The 20,903-nt window shown below is 44.4% G+C and overlaps 1 protein-coding gene across 1 annotated transcript in view; it reads right to left on the reverse strand.

Moving 5' to 3' along the window:
• Positions 1-690: 690 nt before the first annotated feature.
• The window catches only part of LOC310771713 (protein C-mannosyl-transferase DPY19L3-like), a gene marked incomplete at both ends in the record, with an annotated part of 32,409 nt that continues 12,196 nt past the window's right edge, over positions 691-20,903 (reverse strand). The window contains 3 exons of the mRNA XM_083664257.1: positions 691-894; positions 5,728-5,886; positions 6,133-6,265. Of these exons, the coding sequence (XP_083520383.1) occupies positions 691-894; positions 5,728-5,886; positions 6,133-6,265 (496 nt within the window). The remainder of the gene's footprint in view (positions 895-5,727; positions 5,887-6,132; positions 6,266-20,903) is intronic.

The following is a 20,903-nucleotide window of genomic DNA, read 5'->3' on the forward strand; positions in this document are numbered from 1 at the left end:
CTGATGTGGGATTTTCTCGTCGATACCGCAGCTAAGAAATCTCCCGAAATAAAAAGAACAAATGATTCAAAACTAGACTCAGTAGACGAGACGCTATGCATGGCCCACGGTCGTTAAACCACCTGGAAGCACAAAAACGAGAAAGGTACCGGACAAACAAGTATTCTGCTCATGTCATGAGTCTATGGACGCTACTGAAGACCAAAAATGCAAAAAATAAAGAATTAATAAAATGAAACGAAACTCTTTAGTGTTGTGTGTGATACCATTGCCTTAAAGGACGCATTTCTCCAGATATCGGTCCTAGTGTCTGTCTACTTGCTGTGGCACGTCCCAAAATTCAAATGTCGATTTCCATATAAACTACAACTCTCTCGAAGGTTAAGAAATGGCAAAACGTCCCTTTAATAACTGACCCTGGTTAAGAGCTTAATAATACTAGTGGCTTGGTTTGGAGATGAAACTGCTGCCAGCAGGACTCCCATAGGTGCTTCCACACTCCACTAACCCAAATCAAATACAGCGTCAAGCCTCGAACCACAGTTCATGGAGCTGCGTGTTAAAAAATCAAAAAGACACACGCATGAATGATCACAGCAGTTCACAGAAGACACAGCAGAAGACCAGAGTGAGACTTCAGTGTTTCCAACTCTTCTTCTGGACGTTCCTCCTCTCCGGCCTCCGGCCTGGCTAGCGGGCGGGGTCGGGGTCGGGCGAGCTTTTGGCGTTTTTCTTGCGCTTCTTCTTGAGCCGGTAGACGTGGAAGGTTTTGTTGTGGAAAGTTCTGGTGAACAGGGCGCTGTAGGCCGCCGCGTCCGTCTTGACCGCCTCGCAGAAGCGAGGGGACGTGGCGGGAAGGAGGGTCGGGTCGTTCTCTCCCGGCCCGTCCATGATCTGAAGAGAAACAACCACGAGGACACCATCAGCGGACTATCATCGACGACTAGAAACGTAGAGCAAAGAGAACGCTCTGTTTTTAAGAGTGTAACACTAGCTGATGCTCTTAAACGCGCTAATCAACTAGAAGTGCACTCGGAGAGCCAAGGCCAATAGAGACACTGCATGAAATAGGCCACGCCCATCACGGGGGAAATCGCTCCGTTCACTCCCATAGACCAGCGTAATTTTCCTTGAATTAAAAACATAGTTAAAAGCTGTTGTGTGGTGGGGCTGCGCAGACAACAAATGTAAAAAATCGCCAGTTAAACTTTTTTTGTACTCCCGAGCAAAACAAGGAAGCCATTGAGAATTGGCGAGAAGAAAAATGTGGATCTAGCTGTCAAGGAAGTAAGTTGGAGTGTTCATCTTCCGTATATACGATCTTTTTGTGCAACACGCAACCATGCACGCGACATACGAGAACGCCAGGATTGGAGGGGGGGTTTCTGTTTCCCCCCGTTTTGGGCATGGTTTCTGAATGATGACGCGCTCTGCAGTGTCTCTATACTCCAGTCCGCTATGATATGCACATTTTGTGGGTCGGACCAGAACCTGAATACAATGAATACATCAAATCCACTTATTTCAATAGAATTTCAACTTTTACAATCCGCTCCTGTTCTTCCCAGAGTTTCCCAGCAAACTACAGAGCTTAGGGTGGCAGCGAGCGATAACGTATTGAAACGTATTGAAATAAGAGCTGCTTGGTGGGCTGGATTCAAACGTGGCTCCTGAACACCCATACAAGGTGAGAGGTCATGCACTACCAGGTACCTGTATGTACTTTTGCCAATAAAAACACTCACTTCTAAGTAAGAACATAATACACACTGTTCTGACTTAAGGTCCTTACACACCGAGCACGTATTTTTCGTGCGATTAATTCGCACGTCAATAATATTTTCCGAACCTATATCAGTCAATGCAACCGTGCATACCAACGGCGAAGTTTCGCCCAGCGTTATTGCGGTGTTTATTTTTTCGAACCACGGTCGATTTTTCAGAAATTCGCTTCCGACGTGTACACATCTGTGGCTGTGATTGACAGGTGGGTCAAAACTCGCATCGCAATTTCGTGCCGTATATTCGCATCGCTCTTGATGTGTAAGGACCTTTACATTAAATAATAAAGACTTTAGCACTACATTTTGTTTAATGTATTTTCAAGTACAATAATCCATACTGGAGAGGCATACAAACAGCAATAGTCAGAAATTATAACTATAGCCATTAGTGTTTTGCTTGCACCTGTGTTTACCCTGCCTTTTCGACACAAAATGGCCCCCGTGAAAAGGGTCTATTGAAAAAGAATAGCTCGGAGCAGCTAATAAAAATAAAAATTAGAAATTAATGTGAACTGTTGTTTTTGGGGGCCTGAACTTTTTTACCTTTCATTAGGGATGCACCGATATGAAGATTTTGGCCGATACCGATAACCGATATTAACATTGCTGTTATGGCCGATAACCGATATTTACCGATATAATCTGTATAAAAACACATTTCTATGATAATCAAATTTTGTACATACTGAAAAACACATGTAAACACTGAATTTGAAAAAGTAATGCGTTTCTTTATTTGAAAAACATTTGTAAAAGCCCATAAATCATAGCTTTACTGCATTATTTCATCTCAATGTGAAGAATTTGGCTGATAATGATAACCGATATTAACATTGCAACATCGGGCCGATACCGATATGTTAAAAGATGACTAACATCGGCTGATACCGATATGATTGCCGATATATCGTGCATCCCTACCTTTCATACAACTTTTTTTAGGGGTGGGTAGGGAGAGTGGCTAGGTGCATCTGGGAGGTGGGAGGGGGCGTGGTAAGGAAAGGGGGTGAGGCTAGGGAAAAGGGACCATAGCTATAGAGACACTGCCGAGTGCGTAAACATTCAGAAACCCGGAAAACACAAACTCCCCCCAATCCTGGCATTCTCCAAGTCGCGTGCATGGTCGGGTGTTGCACACAAAGATCATATATACAGAAGATGAACACTCCAACTTCATTGACAGCAAGATCAACATTTTTCTTCTTGCCAATTCTCAATGGCTTCCTTGTTTTGCTCGGGAGTACAAAAAAACTTTAATAGGCAATTTTTTACATTTGTTGTCTGTGCAGCCCCACCACACAACAGCTTTTAGCTATGTTTAATTCAAGGAAAATGACGTGTGTGGAAGTGAACGGAGCGATTTCTCCCATGATGCGCGTGGCCTATTTCATGCAGTGTCTCTATAGGGAGGTCATTAGCCTATTTCACTTCCCACCCAATTCATCCATTTTGTGTCTAAAAGGCAGGAAGTAACACAGGTGCAAGCAGAACATTAATGAGGGTTTCCAACTTCCAATTCATTTGGTGATCCAGTGCCGGGGCCGTCGTTACTGTTTTAGAGTGGCAGAATATTTCCAAACATCGAGCTGAAACAAGACGCTTGACATTAATCTGAGGTGGGCAAAGGCCGCCACCGCTCATGTGGGCGGACAGGTAGGTATTTATATTAATCCCTAAGGGAAATTCCTTCATTACAGCAGCAATAAATACGAAATACACCTATCACTAAAAATAAGAAAAATATGGCATATTTAGCAGCAATTATATATAATTATATGTAACAAATATGCGTATTTCACAATTATATATGTACATAATTATACACCTATACAAGTAATAATAATATGGTTAGCCCCGGATGTAAGTCTGATGGCTGTGGGTGGTTGATGCTGCTGTTCAGGCAGCACAGGAAGTTTAATTGCTCCTTCAGGTCTTCTGCTCTCACAGATCTGCTGTGGATCTTTGGGCTGCTGAAACAGGTGTTGGGTCTGCCTTGGGTATGACCATTTTAAGTGAAGGTAAACAAACATGCCCCCGAGATTTTTGTGCGGGCATAAAATATATTTCAAAAATAAAAAGGCTGAGAAAGGTCATATGGAGGAGGAGAGGTCACTCAACTGAGTTGTTACCTCCGGTTGTGTTTTTGACACCGTTTGTCTGCCAGCAGGATATCTCAAAAAGTTAGGAACGGATTTGGACCAAACTTTGTAGAAAGTTTGGTCATGTGCCAACTTAGAACTAATTAAACTTTCCACGCCCACTCACGGCCAATCACAAAAAGGCAGCTAACTTCCAAATCATAACAGCACAGAACTTTGTCCAAAGGTTGGTGGAGGTAGGCACTCTACCAGGTGCACAATACTGGGGGGCAGCAGTCTGGGTCTGGCTTAACTAGGCTTGCCTAGTCTTGGTTTAATTCATTTAATTTAGTTAGGCTATTTCATTAGTTAACTGCCATGGTTACATGTTCCAGAGAAGTACCCTTTTGTGGTGGAATAATGTTGGAGGAGGTATTGTTACATCACTTTAGTTGTTGTATTTCTATGCACATTATTAAATAAAGACAGGTTAACATATAGAAATTATTAATTTCTACCACCATGTAGTTTAATTTATTACTTAATTTAATTTATTAATTACTTAACTCATTGAGTTCCAGCCACTTTTGGAGAACGGAGTTCCAGAGTGCCAGAGTTTCAGAGCGTTTTCAGTGATTTCTCGAGGCCCACAGAATAATGTGTGATATTACTATGTAAACACCGAACACGCACAAAGAACGAGCTGACTCTATTGTATCATCAGCAAAAAAAAGTTTATTGATACCATTTTCCGTTCTTTAGTTATGAGCCGGAGAAGATAGGTTGTTTTGAGCAAAAACATGCGTTTCAAATTAGAAGCTAAGTTATTCTGCCTTTTGTGAAATGAAGCATTTCAAGCACATTCACTGAGTCTGAAGCTAATATTTTCTGATGTAGTGACGTGGTGTAGTTGTGTGGTGCCCTGCGTGCCCCACCCCCCTCAGCTGCAAACTCCTCCCCACACTAACACACAGCCTAACACGCACCCAGTCTATTTTCGGAGTGCTCCGTTTTTGTGCGCCGGCTCCCAGCGCGACTGCCATAAAGCCAAACCGGACTGCTGACAATGGTTTGGCCCTTCGGCGTCGGGTGCTGCTTTTCTGGCGGCTAATCGTGTGCAGAAACTATACAGCAGAGACAGAGAGGCTCAGTTGTGGGCGCGGATTGACTGCTGTTCGCAGCCAACGTTAACTCCAGCCAGAGCAATCTATATGGCTCTGGCTGCAGCATGAGCGGTTTCTCTTTCATCACGGGGCTTTTTCCTGCTGTTTTCCGGACCTTTCTCTAATCTGGAGAGCACTGTCGCCACCTAATGAGTCCGTAAAATAGGTTATACACCTTCAATAGCTACAATATTTGTACAGGAGATGCAGGAGGCTTTGATCCACGTCCCACCGTCAAAAAACGCATTTGACGTCGATCGACGTCTTTGGCACTCTACGTCACTATTTACTTTGACGTCGATCGACGTCCTTGGCACTCAATGAGTTAATGTTATTTAATTTATTATTATTATTATTTAATTACCAATTAAATCATTTATAATGAGAACTAGCAGGCTTTACAGAAGCTCACAGACAACAATGAAAGAGAGAGAAGCAAGAATGAATAGTTCTCAACTGTGCTGTGTTACACGCAAAGTAAAAAATATCAATTCACATTCAAAGATGTCAGAAGTCAGCAGGACACACACACACACGCACGCACGCACGCACGCACGCACGCACGCACGCACACACACACACACACACACACACACACACACACACACACACACACACACACACACACACACACACACACACACACACACACACACACACACACACACACACACACACATGGAGTGGTCACATGTCACCCACATGTCCGTTGGCCAGGTCGAGCAGGTCTCGCAGGCGGCATCCTCTGCGGTGCCTCCTCTCGTAGCAGATGCTGTCTTCCAGGACCAGGTAGTCGGCCCCGGCCGCCCTCAGGAGCCCGTACACCTCCTCAGGGGCCCGCTGAGCGTACACCTGGTACACCTGCACACCACGCACGCACACACACACACACACACACACACAGGGAAAGTCGATTTATGGAAGTTCATGTTGCCTTTTACTCAGACGTCCTCCAGCAAGGTTACAGGGGGATAATTCTCTTCTGGAACTCCGTTATTGTCAGACACATGGTGCTGGGTTCCCCCTGACCCCTGACCTCCACAGAGCGTTTCTGTTTGTCCACTCTCCACTGTATGTGTTTGCGCGCTACAGCGTTGCCTGCGGTACCTGTCTGGTTCTTTCTCGCAGGTCTCGGTCTTCGTAATGCGGGTGGTTGGTGAGGACTCTGCCTGTGCACAGCTTGATGGCGGCCAGAAGCTGCATGCTGCCTGCAAACACAGCCTGCTTTGAGGTCTTTGAGCTGAGGGGGGAAAGAGACAGGGAGAGAAGGAACATTTTATTCTGGGCAATGGAGGTCAATATATATGGAGAATATATGGATTCTTGAAATAGGCTGAAAAGCAAGGCCAATGCGTATGTGTAGTAGGATGGAACCTTGGAAGCGCAACGATTGCAGCATGTACCTTCCTCAGGACCAAATGTATCATCATTATCATCATCGTATATAAAAGGGAGTAAGTGGGTTCTGTCTCCTTTTGTTTCAATTTTTGTCCCACATTTTTTCTTTATTTTGTCTTTATTTAGCACAAAAGGGTAAAGAAGATTTCCATAAAATACACAACAACATGAAATGTATGTGCTAGGAAGACCAGGGAAACCCCAAGGGGCTTATAAAGTGTCTCCCTGAAAAACTATTGGTAAATGATCAAATATAGTGTTACGAAACACAAAAAAAGAAGAAAAGAAAACGTTAAAAACAAGAAACAGACAAAAAACAAGCAAAAACAAAACGGAAAGCAATATAAACAATTCAATAGGCAAAGTAGGCTATAATGTACAGTTAAAAGGGGGAGAAGGACAAAAGTATAATGAATTAATGAGAGAAAGGGGGAAAGGAAACATTTAAAAAAGATTAATTACGGTATACATGATTAGGCACATTGATTGAGAAATAAATACTGTTTAACAGCTTTTTTAAACAGGGTGGGTGTGAAATCCAAAAAGTTTGGGGGTAGTTGATTGAAAACTTTAGCTCCTCTGAACTGAAGACTAAATTGAAATATGGATGTTGGAGAACAAGGCAATGAAAGTTGTCTCTTACATCTTGTATTATAACTGTGATTTTCCTCGTTTCTTCTGAAGAAGTTATTGAATGTAGGGGGAAGCAAATGATGAGTTGCATTAAAAACAAACTGCTGTGTGGAGGAAGTTTACTTGATATATGCTAAGTATCGATAATTCATTAATGACATTGGATGATGTCATCAGTGATGGTCACTCGAGCACTCGATGATGTCATCAGTGATGGTCACTCGAGCAATTGCGATGTCATTAGTGATGCGAAGTTGGGCAATTGTGCGCTGTGCCTGCCAATAGGGCAGGCGAGGCCACGCAGCAGCCACGCAGCAGCCTCGCCCGCTGCGCGGCTGCTGCGTGGCCTCGCCTGCCAATAGGGCAGGCGAGGCCACGCAGCAGCCGCGCAGCGGGCGAGGCTGCGCACAGGGCGAGCTGCATGTGCGAGTCCATGCAGCGGGGGCGAGCCTAGAACTTCCAATCATGGAAGTTGGAAACCCTCATTAGTGTTTTGCTTGCACCTGTGTTTACCCTGCCTTTTCGACACAAAATGGCCCCCGTGAGAAGGGTCTATTGTGTCTCGAGCCCACACAGGTGAGCTGCATTGGTAGAATCAGTCCAGTGAGTCATCCTGACCCCACTGATGCTCCTGCGTGATGTTGCTGTCCAAGGCGCTGACTGCCCGACCAGAACCAACCTGCAACACCTGACCTTAGCTGGCCTCTATTAAGAAAAAGGGGCCTCGAGCTATGAAGACGCGTGCGCGCCCGTGCGCACACACACACACACACATACACACACACACACACACACACACACACACACCCACGCACACACCCATGCACACCTCTAACCTGTGATGTCGGCCTAGGGGGCATTTTTAATGGAAACTCTGAGGACAGCACTATCGAATGCTGTTTCCAGGCCTGACAAAGCTTGATTGTGCGAATGTGTTTGGGGTTTCATATGCTACACCGGCAAACAAAGTAGGGTCACTCACACAGTGAGATATCTAGCAGGCAAGCCTCTCCACCCTGCAATACAATGGAAGCTTCTCCCTGGCTGCAGCCAGCAGATACATTTCTATTGTTTTTTACAGCAAATGGCTGATGGGAGAAACCATTCCGGCGTGATGTGGGAGGACTTTACTCAACAGTCTGTGAATCCTGCTTCATAGTGCTGCTGCTAACCCTAAAACAATGTCATCAGTCTGGTGTCAATGGAGAATCGTCTACATGCATGAGTGAGGGGGTACTATTAACATGGCAAAACAGCTCAAGGGGTAGGCCTAAATAATGTAAGACAACAAGAAGGTGGGAACCACTGGTCTTAGTATACTAGAACATTTGGTAGATGCTTTTGTTTGGTCAGATACTCAAGCCCAAATCTCACGTCCTTCTCCAATTATTAATCCATTTTAGGGCTCCGACCACCATGGTGGAGAACACCAGAACACTAGAAAAAAACAAGCCCAGCTCATTAGATTATATGTGTGTGTGTGTGTGTGTGTGTGTGTGTGTGTGTGTGTGTGTGCGCGCGTGTACACTCGGGTGTGTGTGTGTGTGTGTGTGTGTGTGTGTGCGTGTGTGCGTGTGGGTGTGTAAACATCTATGCACGCCTCAGTAATAATAAGTTGTTACAGGGACCACTCAGCAGGGCGGCTGGACACGGAACATTAGCTGCTGGCATCGTGATCGCTAGTCCCTTCAACTCCCCATCCTCACCCCTGTGTGTGTGTGTGTGTGTGTGTGTGTGTGTGTACTGATCTGTATGTGTGTGTGTGTGTGTGTGTACTGATCTGTATGTGTGTGTGTGTCTGGGCAAGCTTTTGACTTGTGTGTTCTAAAACAAATCATGCATGTGCAAATAGGAGTCTGCCCCCCGGTGGATGTGCTCATGCATGTACGCATGCTGTGTACATATGACTGTGTGTATTTAAACGCGCTCGTGTGCGCGTGACTTCTTGGCCTTGTGGCCCGTAGCAGAAGTGGGTCATGTCATTTCCTCTCTCTCTCTCTCTCTCTCTCTCTCTCTCTCTCTCTCTCTCTCTCACTCTCTCTCTCTCTCTCTCTCTCTCTCACTCTCTCTCTCTCTCTCTCTCTCTGGGTGGATGTGTTGTGAGTTTAAACGCTCCCTGCATCCCATCTTCTGCGCCCTCCAAGCTCATTTACATTTAATTTCACGTTTATATTCCGATATGTAAATAGCAGGAGGCACAGGCGCATGCCCCGCTGACATTATGAAAATGGAATAACTACATGAACAGTAGGGTCTGCAGGCAGGCAGGGCCGAGGGAGGACTCAAGAGGCTGGATTGATGCTGATATTGGCATATCGGCCCTTTGTGTGTGTGTGTGTGTGTGTGTGTGTGTGTGTGTGTGTGTGCTAGGGTTGCCACCCGTCCCTTAAAATACGGAATTGTCCCGTATCTGACAGTTAAAAGATGCGTCCCGTTTTGAACCAATACGGGACGCTGTTTGTTCCGTATTTTCATCCCACCCGCATTGCGTGATGAAAACCTGCCCTATATACGTCTGGTTGAATATTACACGGTGCCTCCGTTCCTCAGATGGTTAGTCCGACAGCACATGAACGCAGCATAAGCGTCAGTCTGCCCTTCTGGTCTCTCTGATTGGCTCTGAACTGTCAGAGCCAATCAGAGCAGAGTAGGGGCGGGTCTTCTACTCAGAATGTAGTGGGAAGAAGATGGCTGCTGATTCTGAATCTGAACGATCTGAACATGATACTCCGCCTCGTCCTGCAAAACGAAAGCGTATGCAGAAATATAGACGTGAATGGGAACAAGCAAACACATGGCTGGACAGCGTGAGTGGACCTGAAAATGAATACAAAGCCAATTGCAAAGTATGTCGGCGGTTGTTTTCTGTGGCACATGGTGACGTCAGACAGCATGCCTCTGGAGAGCAACATTCCCGTAACGTCAGGACCCAGAAGAACCAAGCTGCAGTGACACAGTTCTTCATACCACAAGCATCTCCTGAGGCTGATACGGTAATAATAACTTTTGAATCCCTGATGAGACGTCATGTTCTGATCGATTAGATTTAATTTCCTATTATCTACTAGGAAAATTAATCACAGCACAAGGGACTGACTCCTGGTTTTGGCTGCTGAGGGGGGCGTGGCGCCGTTATGGATTGGCTGGCCTCTCTAGGCATGATGTTATTGTTTGTTTACAGTCTATGGTTTATGTTGAGTTTTACAGTTTAATACATAAACATTTATTTATATATGTATCGATATAAATATAGTGTACAATGATAAGAAAATAAACAACGTTGATGTTATGTTAATGTTATATGATCAACTAATCTGGAAAATTGCATTTATTAACAGGATAAAGAAAAGTAAAAAAAAAAAAAAGTGCTCAGAAAAAACATTTTATGTATTAATATGTTTTTCTCAGAGAGGGGCCCCAAATGGCCAAAATTTTCCGCCGCCGCCCTTCGGACGGCGGCATCCGTGGGCCCTGCTGCGAGGGGTGTCCCTTATTTCTCTGAATGAAAGGTGGCAACCCTAGTGTGTGCGTGTGTGTGTGTGTGCGCGTGTGCGGTTGGTGATATATAGGAACAGTGAAATGCATCTGACTGATTTAGTGTTTTTAGATCGTGTTAGCTTGTTAGCTAGCTAACCAGCGTATCTGTAGCCTGTACTACGAAGCTAGTTTAATGCCTTATCCGAGTAAGTTTGAGTTTAAACCTGGTTTAGCCGTACTACAAAGCAAGTTAACTTTCAATCACCATGGCAACTGACGCTGCAAAGCTAACCTGGTCGCGACCAGGTTAGCTTCAGAGGATAAGATCAAAATCCATGACAGACCCATATAATCGGCTCTCTGGAGTCACTCACCGTTCATATAAGATCGCCATATGAAAAATAGATTGCAGTCAACTGAGAATATAACAAGAAAAACATTTGTGGCTCTGTAGGCTACATAATTAAATTAAGCCTACTTACCACTTTATGTCTTAACAGCTCAACGATGCGTGGAGAAATATGATCACTATTAATCACCGCGGCGCATATCATGAATGGACCCTCAAATGGAGTGAGGGTGATATTCTCCTACATGCCAGAAAAGCCTATACATATAATATAGATATGGGATAAATATGGATAGCCCCAGCAGTTTTCTCTTTTATAGTAGGCTATTAGGCTTTATACTAGGCTATTTTATATATGAATTATTCGATCAGTGCAACCACACACATGAGTGATAGAGATCATTATTCATTGAGCATGCGTTTCTAAATCTATGGTCTAAATAGGCTTACAGATTGTGGAAATGTATAGACTGAGATTACACATTTACATGTGTTGCTGCTGCCTGTATCAATGCAGCTGTATCAATCGCTGATCAAAGTAAATCAAATGACTGATGTGAATACAAGCTGCTGCCTTAGACAGCCCTTCAGCAGACTATCCAACGCGGATTTTCATTCTGACATTAAATCGCGGATACATTAAATATCCGCTAAAACTCTGATCATGCACTGCGCTTCATTGAACGAGGAAATGGGTGTGGAAATGGGTGTGGGCGTGGATAAACTCAGCTGTTCATAATGTGATTGGCTGGCGCACCTCTTTCGCGTGGACGCGCGCCTGTGCACGAGCGAAAAACGTGCGCGTGCACAGGCAGATCCCAGGTCCACTTACCTAGTAAAAAACCAGCGTCGTAGTATCAGTTAACTAGATAGCTTTGATCCTGTTCAGTCAAACCAGATCAAAGGGACTTATCGCGGATCTGTTAAACTAGTTTCGTAGTACAGGGCTCTGGTCGGCTAACCATCAATGTTGTTGTTTTTGTAAACACATGTGATTTGCACATTAGCTAAGGTATCTAGTCAAAGCGACAGTAATGTTGCTGTTAGTAGTAACTATAAATGACATGGGAAACGCAGGTTGAGAGTGCAATCGAAAAGTTTAAAAGGTGGTGCTGCTGCTGCTGCTGCTTCCCTGAGTAACAAAAACACACGTAATAGTGGGACTTTTGATGTAAAAAAAAAGAAGGTATTAGACAAATTAGAAAATGCCACTAGTTTGTGGATATTAGTGGGATTTTTGGCCAGTCTAAAATGGTCTCTAGTGTCTTCCCTGATTGACAGTAGTTCAATCAATGACATCTCTCTTTACAGTATTTGTGTGTGTGTGTCTCTCTCCCTCTCTCTCTGTCTATCTGTCTCTCTCTCTCGCTCTCTCTCTGTCTGTCTCTCTCTCTCTCTCTCTCTCTCTCTCTGTCTATCTGTCTCTCTCTCTCTCTCTCTCTCTCTTGACAATTGCATATGATGAGCTAGGCTAGGATGCACTCACACATACTCAGAACTGCACTTTTCCCCATTTAAGGATGATGCCAAAATGCTGGTAATTTAGTCAATTTAAAAGACGACGAGGAGGAGCAGGCTGACAGCAAGACAATTAAGGCAGTGAGAGAGCGAGACACAGATGGGGGGAAAACAGGTTGACAGTGCAGCTCGGCAGAGGCAGAGAAAAGAGATTTTTCTGAAGGATTGAAACAGAAATGAACAGTGGCAAGACATTTCCCTCCCTAGGGGGGTAAAAAAAAAACACAGAGAAAGGAAAAAGGGAAATTCATTTGTCTTAATTTATGCAACAAAATAAAGAACAAGGCGTCACAGAACAGTTAAGTGAGCATCAAGACAAAGTGTTAACCCCAACAAAGAAAGCACGGGAAATATAACTCAAACCTACAAGACAATTATAGGAATTGTCTTGTTGATGGTTGAGACTCAAAAAGAGAGAGAGAGAGAGAGAGAGGGAGAGGGAGAGAGCATTTTAGCAGCCTGGGGCGGCTTTCTGCAATTGTTTTCGATGAGAGTGAAACGTTTTGCTTGCTGAGTTTTCTGCTCTCTGCGCCCTGAACTCCTCCAGTTGAAAAATACTTCCTCTCACAGCGGAGAAGTGTGCAACGTCATTTGACTCCTCCCCTTGTCATCTGCACATCCTCTTCCTACCAAACTGCAGTGGGCACCAAATCTAAAAGTTGATATTGTATTAAATAATAAGTTATTCTGGGTAGATTAGACAAGCGAGATTTAGCAGAAGACCCCAACGATTCAGGAAACGTCACCGTTGCGTTTTCCTACGTTTTCCCCCCAGACGCCTTTCACGTGTAGACATCATAATATTCGTTCTTATTGATAATGGCTGGTTTTGATCTGTGATGAGGGGTTGGTGTACGGCGGGTGGCGCCCTTGTGTCTATTTTGGGGCTGCCATAGAAGTTATAAAATGGCCGACCGCCGGTCTTGCGGGCAGAAGCTCAGGAAGCCCCTTCAAACGCCTCACGCCACATGAGGGCTCAGTTGTTTCACACGGGAAGATCTTACCGGGCAGGACCGCTTGTTACCAGCCATGGTCAGGGTTTAGTATTGGAGCACCTTCTTAGAGGTTCTTGTTTGTCCTACTTTTGGGACTATGTGACCGTCAGACGCACTCGTGGGAGCCTCCTGCAAACAGCAGAGCAGAGCTGGCCAGGAAGACGTCCCCAGGCCAGGAGCAGCCAGCTAACTTGGTGAGTTGCTCTCTCTCATTGATAAACCCAGCCTGCATAATGTTCCGTATTTCAGCGTGTCGAGTGTTAATACCAGTCCGCCCCGCCTAGACAAACGTGAAATGTAAGCAATAAGCAGATCGGACTGGGTCCATACTTAACAATCACATTGATTGACAGATTTCTGAATGGAGCCTGGCGTCAGTAAGTGCCCTCCACCTGTCCATGTTTTATGTAGATGTTTAGGTAAATGTTTAAATACTGTAGATGTTTAAATAGCGGTTAGGCTGAGGACACAGATTTGGTGGTTGCCAAGTAATAAAAAAAAAAGCAGCAAGATGCTCTGTCTGATCGGCACCTAAGAGACAAATCAGAGAAAGACAAAGACAGAAAGACAAAGCATAAGAGAGACAAAACAAGTCTAAGAGAGAGATACAGAAATAGATGGAGAGAGAGGGAGAGAGAGAATATTAGAATGACCAGAGGCCTATACCACGAAGCAAGATTAGTGGCTTAGCGAGGTAACTTCAGGTTTAAACCTAGGTTTGCCGTACCACGACGCTAGTTAACTTCTTACCGAGATAGATCACCATAGCAACTTATGCTCTACGGCAGCGATCCTCAAAGTCCGGACTCCGGTCCGCATCCGGACCCAGACGGTGTCCTATCCGGACCGAGCCCTATAACCTACAAATCATTGAATAGTTACATTTTCACGGAGCATTTCTATTTTAACCGGCACATGCTTTTCTAGCCTTTACGGTACTACTGGTTTATCTGTCAGGAAGCTCACAGACCAATGCATGCGCTGTAAATCATCACACGTGATGCTACTCAGCCAATCAACAAGCAAATCGATTCTGCCTGCTGCTGCTGCGGGAGAGTTGACACACGGACGGACGGAGGAGAGGCGAGACTCGGAGAAATGCGAGAGATAGAAGTAATTTCACATCGCGTGCTCAAAAGAAACGAGTAGACCGCAAAAACAAAGCTTAAAGGAGGACTTACCCCCTAGATATGTATTAGAACAGTGATTTGAAAATACCTATGGAAAAAAACAAGAAATGACATGCTCTTGTCTATACTGGACTCTTTGGCTGTGTTCGAGTCGAGATTCTTTTTCGGAAATCGACGCCATTACAGTTTGCCTACTGCCTCAAAAATAATTTATTTGAGAGGGGCAATATCTCTATAAATATCAACAAGTAGCCAACGCTGTTGGTCTGTATGGAAACAGAAAATCTGAAAATGGTTTTAAGTTATATCAATTTGGTAATTCAGTGGCGAACTAGAAATTTAATTATTTTTCTGCATGTATCTCTATGGAAACTACGTTACGGGAGCAAAGTGACATGGGCTCGTTAACAGCAGCACACCCACAATAGGACAAACCTCTCGCTCTGGGGTAACACAATGCGAGATTTCTCCACGTAATTCCCTCGTCTAACTAGAGATAAACCGCGCAATGAAATCCGTTTTTAATTTGCGTTTTGGTTTTCGTGATTCTTGTTGAAAGTTACAGCATGACAGCAGCATTTTTCCTCTCAGGGCACAGGAGAGGCATCGCAGAGCTCTTCTCCTCTTCAAAGCCCCCGCCTCTCACTGCCTGCGCGTCCCCGCTGCCTGAGCACACAGCAGCTCGTGCTCGCAGCCTCGCACACAGCGAGTCAACCCCCCCCCCCCCCCCCCCAGTCCCCAGTCGCTCTACTCTGCTGACATTTCCTCTCCCGTTTGACTGGCCGAGAGAAAGTGCTTTCCAAGTCGGACTGAGTAGCCGCGGAAATGTCAGACTGTGCTCTCTCTGCTCTGGCCGAGTCTGAGAGATCCCAGCTCTGCTGCGCGCGCCCGCGGAGCTTGGAGCTAGTGCATGAGGTTTACAGTACGACTCTCTCCCGCTCGCTCCCGCCTGCCTGTCTGGGCTGGAGACAGCTGCTTCCAACTCGGACTGATAATATATACATCATCATTCGAGCTTATCCAGGTAAGATATTAATAAAGTAGTGACACATTCAGCGGGAAACCAACTATAATTAAGACATGTGCCAACTTTGACAACGTTTGGTTCAGTATTTTAAGAGCAAACTTCAATAAGAATAGGCTTGGAGTTCTGAGGAGCCAAAAGGGTACAGGGGGGGTAGGGGAGTAATTATCTTGAAATCCCATAGTCTTTGGGGGCACTGTGACGTCAGTGTGCCCCTAATCTCCCATTCATTTGAGAAAGAAAAAAAAAGCAGTGTTCGACCCGTAGAGGGCGCTTATGCCAGTTATGCTGCTGAAAAATGATACAAATGGTAAAATGGCAACAGTTTGGTGTCAAATGTGGAAATTCTGACCAGAATTCTTCACACATCACCCCCAAAGTCATATATATTGGTTAAAAGCTGAAAAAAAGTGTTTTGGAGGTAAGTTCTCCTTTAAGTTTTAATCCAGAGCAGACAGACTCATGTTCATTCATTTGTCTCACGAGCAGTTCAAAACCAGTATGTCTCGTGAAGTGTGATGCGATCCTGACCAGCTGTCTATGGAAGCGCCACACATGAGCAAACACACACACACTCAAATCCAGACTGAGGGCACACATTCACTGCCCAACGGCATGCCAAGTTTGCATTGCGAGCGACCAATAGATAGATAGAAAGACAGACAGACAGACAGACAGACAGAGTGGGAGCTCACGTCTATCAAGAGAAAATGGGGTTTGTTGGCTGAGAGCCTGACTGATAAAATGTGAAATGGAGTTAAGAAAAGGAAAAGGGGGAACTTATTTTTCTAAAATTAAAGCACTTTATTTTAAGATGCACATTTTTCCAAAGCACTCTGTTGTGTTATTTCTAAATGCAGCCATTATTTTACTTGAAATGAGAAAATAACATGTATTTATTATTCGTGTAGGCTAGTTATTTATAATTAATCCAGTTAAATCTGAAAACTGTAAATAAACATTGTTGATGTTTATTTTGATTCAACAGTCAGTCATTGACTACATACAGACGTTGTACCATTAGGCTACTGCAATCATTGAAGTAGCCTAAGTTCAATGGCACTGAATCATAACGCAAGCTCAATGTTCCGGACCTTCGCTTGAGGACATTTTCTCTATCTGGACCTCTTTGAATTTTAATTGAGTGCCCCTGCTCTACGGCTAACCTGCTTTGTAGCAGGTTAAGTTCAGAGGATAAGATCAAAACCCATGAATGACCCAGATGGCAATGATCTGGTTAAGCCAAACCAGATCAAGGGACAGATCCTGGATCTGCTTATCCTACATTCGTGGTATGGGCCTTTGTAGTCAGTCATTAATTATTTTATTTTAATTACAGGGTTCGACATAAGGCATGGCCTGGGGCCAGTAAAATGTCACGCAGAGCAAGTTGATTGGCTGACGGCAGTGACAGCCAATCAGAGTCTGTGACGTTTAAAAGGTGTCATTGTTTTCAAGACACATGAGCAATGAAATGCAGCATGATTGGTTGAGATGCACGTGGAGAAGGCACCGCCTCTACTCAGGGAGAAAAATCAATCAATCTGTGAAGGACAATCACACAGAGAAGCACATTCGCTGCAAAGACACATATGGGCAGAGTGCTTTGGCAAAACACCTGTGAAGCACTGAGGAGCAGGGCAGCGTGTGTCATATCAGACAGCCAACATTCCCCACCAATCAAACAGCATCAAAACAGGAAGGAAAGTCCGCCTTCTGCTTGCTTTGATTGGCTGCCTGGCCCAACTGACCTACAGTAGCGCTGCCTCTCCGACCCGTGCCTTGCTCTGGCTCTTCTATCACCGTTGTGGCGTGTCAAAGGAGAGAGACTTGGGATGTGTTCAATCTGAAAACGGTGTGTTTCCGCGTTGAACGTAATGTTTCCCGTGCACGTTTTGTTTCAACGCACCACCGTTTCTGTTTGAATAAACGTTTTGGTTGTCATGAGCTGAACCTGACCAGACAGAGAGAGAGATAGAGAGAGAGAGAGAGAGAGAGAGAGAGGTTGAGTGTGAGAGAGAGACTGAGGAACAATTAACTGTTAGTTTACGTTGCAGTTGAGTTAATTATCAAGGTAATCCATACTCTGAAATGTTATCATAAATGATGTTCTGTTCTCCCTATGTATTCCATACTGTGTGGCTTTACACACCCAACCCCAACATCTACCACATTCATTTACTGATCCAATATGTGCCATTAAAGCAGAAAGACATAGGAACTGTATAGCTATATGCATACTTTAATATTTGTTTATTTATCGCAAGTCGTATCGTCATCGCTATATTGAACAATGTTATGGCACATCGCAGATTTTCCTCATATCGTGCAGGCCTACACAGGAACAAGTCTCGCTGGCCAGCCTCCTCTCCCTTCCGTCTGAGGAGTCTGGCGCCGCAGGTCTCCATAACTGGGATAAACCCTCCCCTGCTCTACTCTGCTCTCCCATTGGAGCGACTGTTTCGGTGGCAGCCGGATGTCCGCTCCCGGCTTATTACAAGCTCTGTCATTGGCTCCGACCATGTCAATCAGAGCGGCTTCCGCTCCCTCCTCCCTGTGTGTCGCTGTAAACAGTGCCCTGCCGCCTCAGTGAAAACAACAACGCTAACTAGCTAGCAAGCTAACGGCAGAAACCTACACGCTAGCTCATTGCTACACGCTGAAAACGGCAAGTTGGATTGTTTGAAACTATTTTCCAAGGGCAATCCCACTATGGAGACCTGCGGCGCCAGACTCCTCGGACGGAAGGGAGAGGAGGCTGGCCAGCGAGACTACACAGGAACAGACAGAAGGAGAGCGAGGAGGACAGGGCGGCACATTGTTGGCCAGACAGAACTAATAGTTGTGAACTTGTGACTTTAAAAAACGGCAAACTCACAACTATAACTCAGAGCTGGAGGCAGTCAAATGACTATGGCATTATTACCATTGATTTATCGAGCAGACATTTAGAACAGAGTCTCCGCCTAGAGACGACGAGCCGCTGCCAAGAAGTGGAGAGGCTTGTTTGTTTGGTTTTGGCTTCTAAAAGTGCAGACACATCTCTATGGTTTCATTATCATATAACTTAGACCAGCGGTTCCCAACCGCTTTCCACTCATGGCCCTTGACATTGCCAGGAATGTCCGCGGCCCTCATCCGACCGTGAACAGTACAGAGGCCAAATAATTAGAGCTGCCGAAAATAATCGATTCAGAGATGCATCGCGATGCGGATGTGCACGATTCTGCATCGATTAACAAATATCAAAAATCGATTATAATTTTTTTTTTTTTTAATAATCAAATAAAATAGAATGTAAGTACATGCAGTTGTTTATTTTAATTATGGATCATAATACAATGCAATTCCAAATGCACTTTTATTTTAAAAGTAGCCACACAGTGAGAAAAAAGAAAGTGAGAAAAAATAAATCATGTATTGCGGAAAAAGTGATGCATCGATTTAAGATACATCGCGATGCATCGTGATGCATCGCGCACAGAACCATTTCGCACACAGAAATCAGTGAGTCTGCAATCGGCTAATTGACAAATAATTGATTTACAAATAACGGTATCATTCAACAATGGAGAAATTAATTCTCATACATAATAATAATTAATACGTTTTCTTCCAAAAACCTCTTGTAATATAATGTATCATAAACACAGACCTACAGCATCTAGATACTTATAAAGTTGAGAATGTCGCCTTCCTGAAAACAATTATATTATCTTTCCTATTCCTTTTGCACTGCGGCTCCAGAAATCACCAAACAACAACATAGTTCAGAGCAACTCAACTGGCTTCCGTCAGTGAAATTTGACGCATTTGAAAAGGCACACAGATGATGTTTCTGTCTTAAACCTTACCCTAACAACCTAACCTCAATTCTTACCGTAACCCTAAAAACGACCCTTAACCTTAAATCTTACCCTACTACTCTAAACCTTATCCTAATTCTAACCGCCCTAACCCCTTGTAGAAGGAAGGACTGGCTCAAATATCATCACTTTTCCTCATCTCTCTATCCTTGTGAGGACCCTGGGTCGTCAGTAATGTCAGTACAGGTCCACACATGTCATTTATTTTTAGTGTTCGCTGTGATCTCCACAGCAACACAACATCTTTTCCCACTCCTTTTCAAATATGTAATGACAAAATTTAGTTTGATCTTTGTGTTTCTTTAAGGCCCAATCCGTCAAAACTCACTATTACTGACGCCGGTGGTCGTTAGTGTAACTGCAGGCAGCGTGTGAACGAGCTGACGCGCGGGCACCATACTCGCACGCGCACAAGCAGTTGCCTGGCAACAGCAGAGCTGTTCGTTGCTTTGTAACGTTAACTCATAAAAGTCACTTGAAAACGGCAACCTGGACAATTTATCGGTCAGATCAGCCTCGAGATGCCCAGGAAGGATTCTGGATGAATTAGGGGACGTTATTGTGGCATGTTTGGTCGTGTTTTGGCTTGCGTTGGCTGCGGGCAAGTCGATACTCATGTTAGCAAAAGCCAGGAAATAGCCTGCTCCCCCTTTATGTACGGTAATGCCTGGAGTTGACCAAACTGAACAATCAAACAATGTTTCATAAGCATAACAGTAACGTTAGGCATATTTAGGACTGTTAAATTCATTATCCACACAAGACGGTAACGTTATTAGTGGGGCTGGTGGTAATTTCTATAAATGTAAATTAATATTAGTTAGCCGCGATTAGCATCAAGCTAACATTACTAGTATGTGCAGTCCCACTGCAGTCAGAGCCTGCTGGCTGCGGGAAGTGGATACTCATGTTAGCACAAGCCAGGAAATAGCCTGCTCCCCCTGTATGTACGGTAGCCTACCGTCAAACAATGTACCGTAAGCATAACAGACAGTAGGCTAACGTTAGGCATATTTCCGACTGTTAGATTCATTATCAACACAAGACAGTAACGTTATTAGTGGGGCTGGTGGTAATTTCTATAAATATAGCTAAATCTATTAGTTAGCCGCGTATAGCATCAAGCTAACGAATCACCACCGCAGCTAAATGCAGTCAAACAATAATGTTCCATGACCATAAGCATAATGGTAGTAACGTTAGGGTTGCATTACTTCACACAAGACGGTAATGTTAGCAGAGTTTCTGACCAGGTGGTCAGATACTTGTACTACGGAGTGACAGTAAAAATCTTGAATCTTGAAAATCCATTAGCAAGCAGCTAACGTTATCTGGTCAAAACCACATTACAGTAGCTACAAGCAGCAAGTTCCCTTCATGAACCGAAAACACAGTCCTGACTCTAGTTTCCCCCCGATGTCGGTCACATTGCTGCTGTCTGGCCAGATGGGCTTCATTAGATAAATATTTATTTATTTAGTCTGGACT

The sequence above is a fragment of the Poromitra crassiceps genome, assembly GCF_964638095.1.
Source record: "Poromitra crassiceps genome assembly, contig: HAP1_SCAFFOLD_1081, whole genome shotgun sequence".
In the NCBI taxonomy this organism is placed as follows: Eukaryota; Metazoa; Chordata; class Actinopteri; order Beryciformes; family Melamphaidae; genus Poromitra; species Poromitra crassiceps.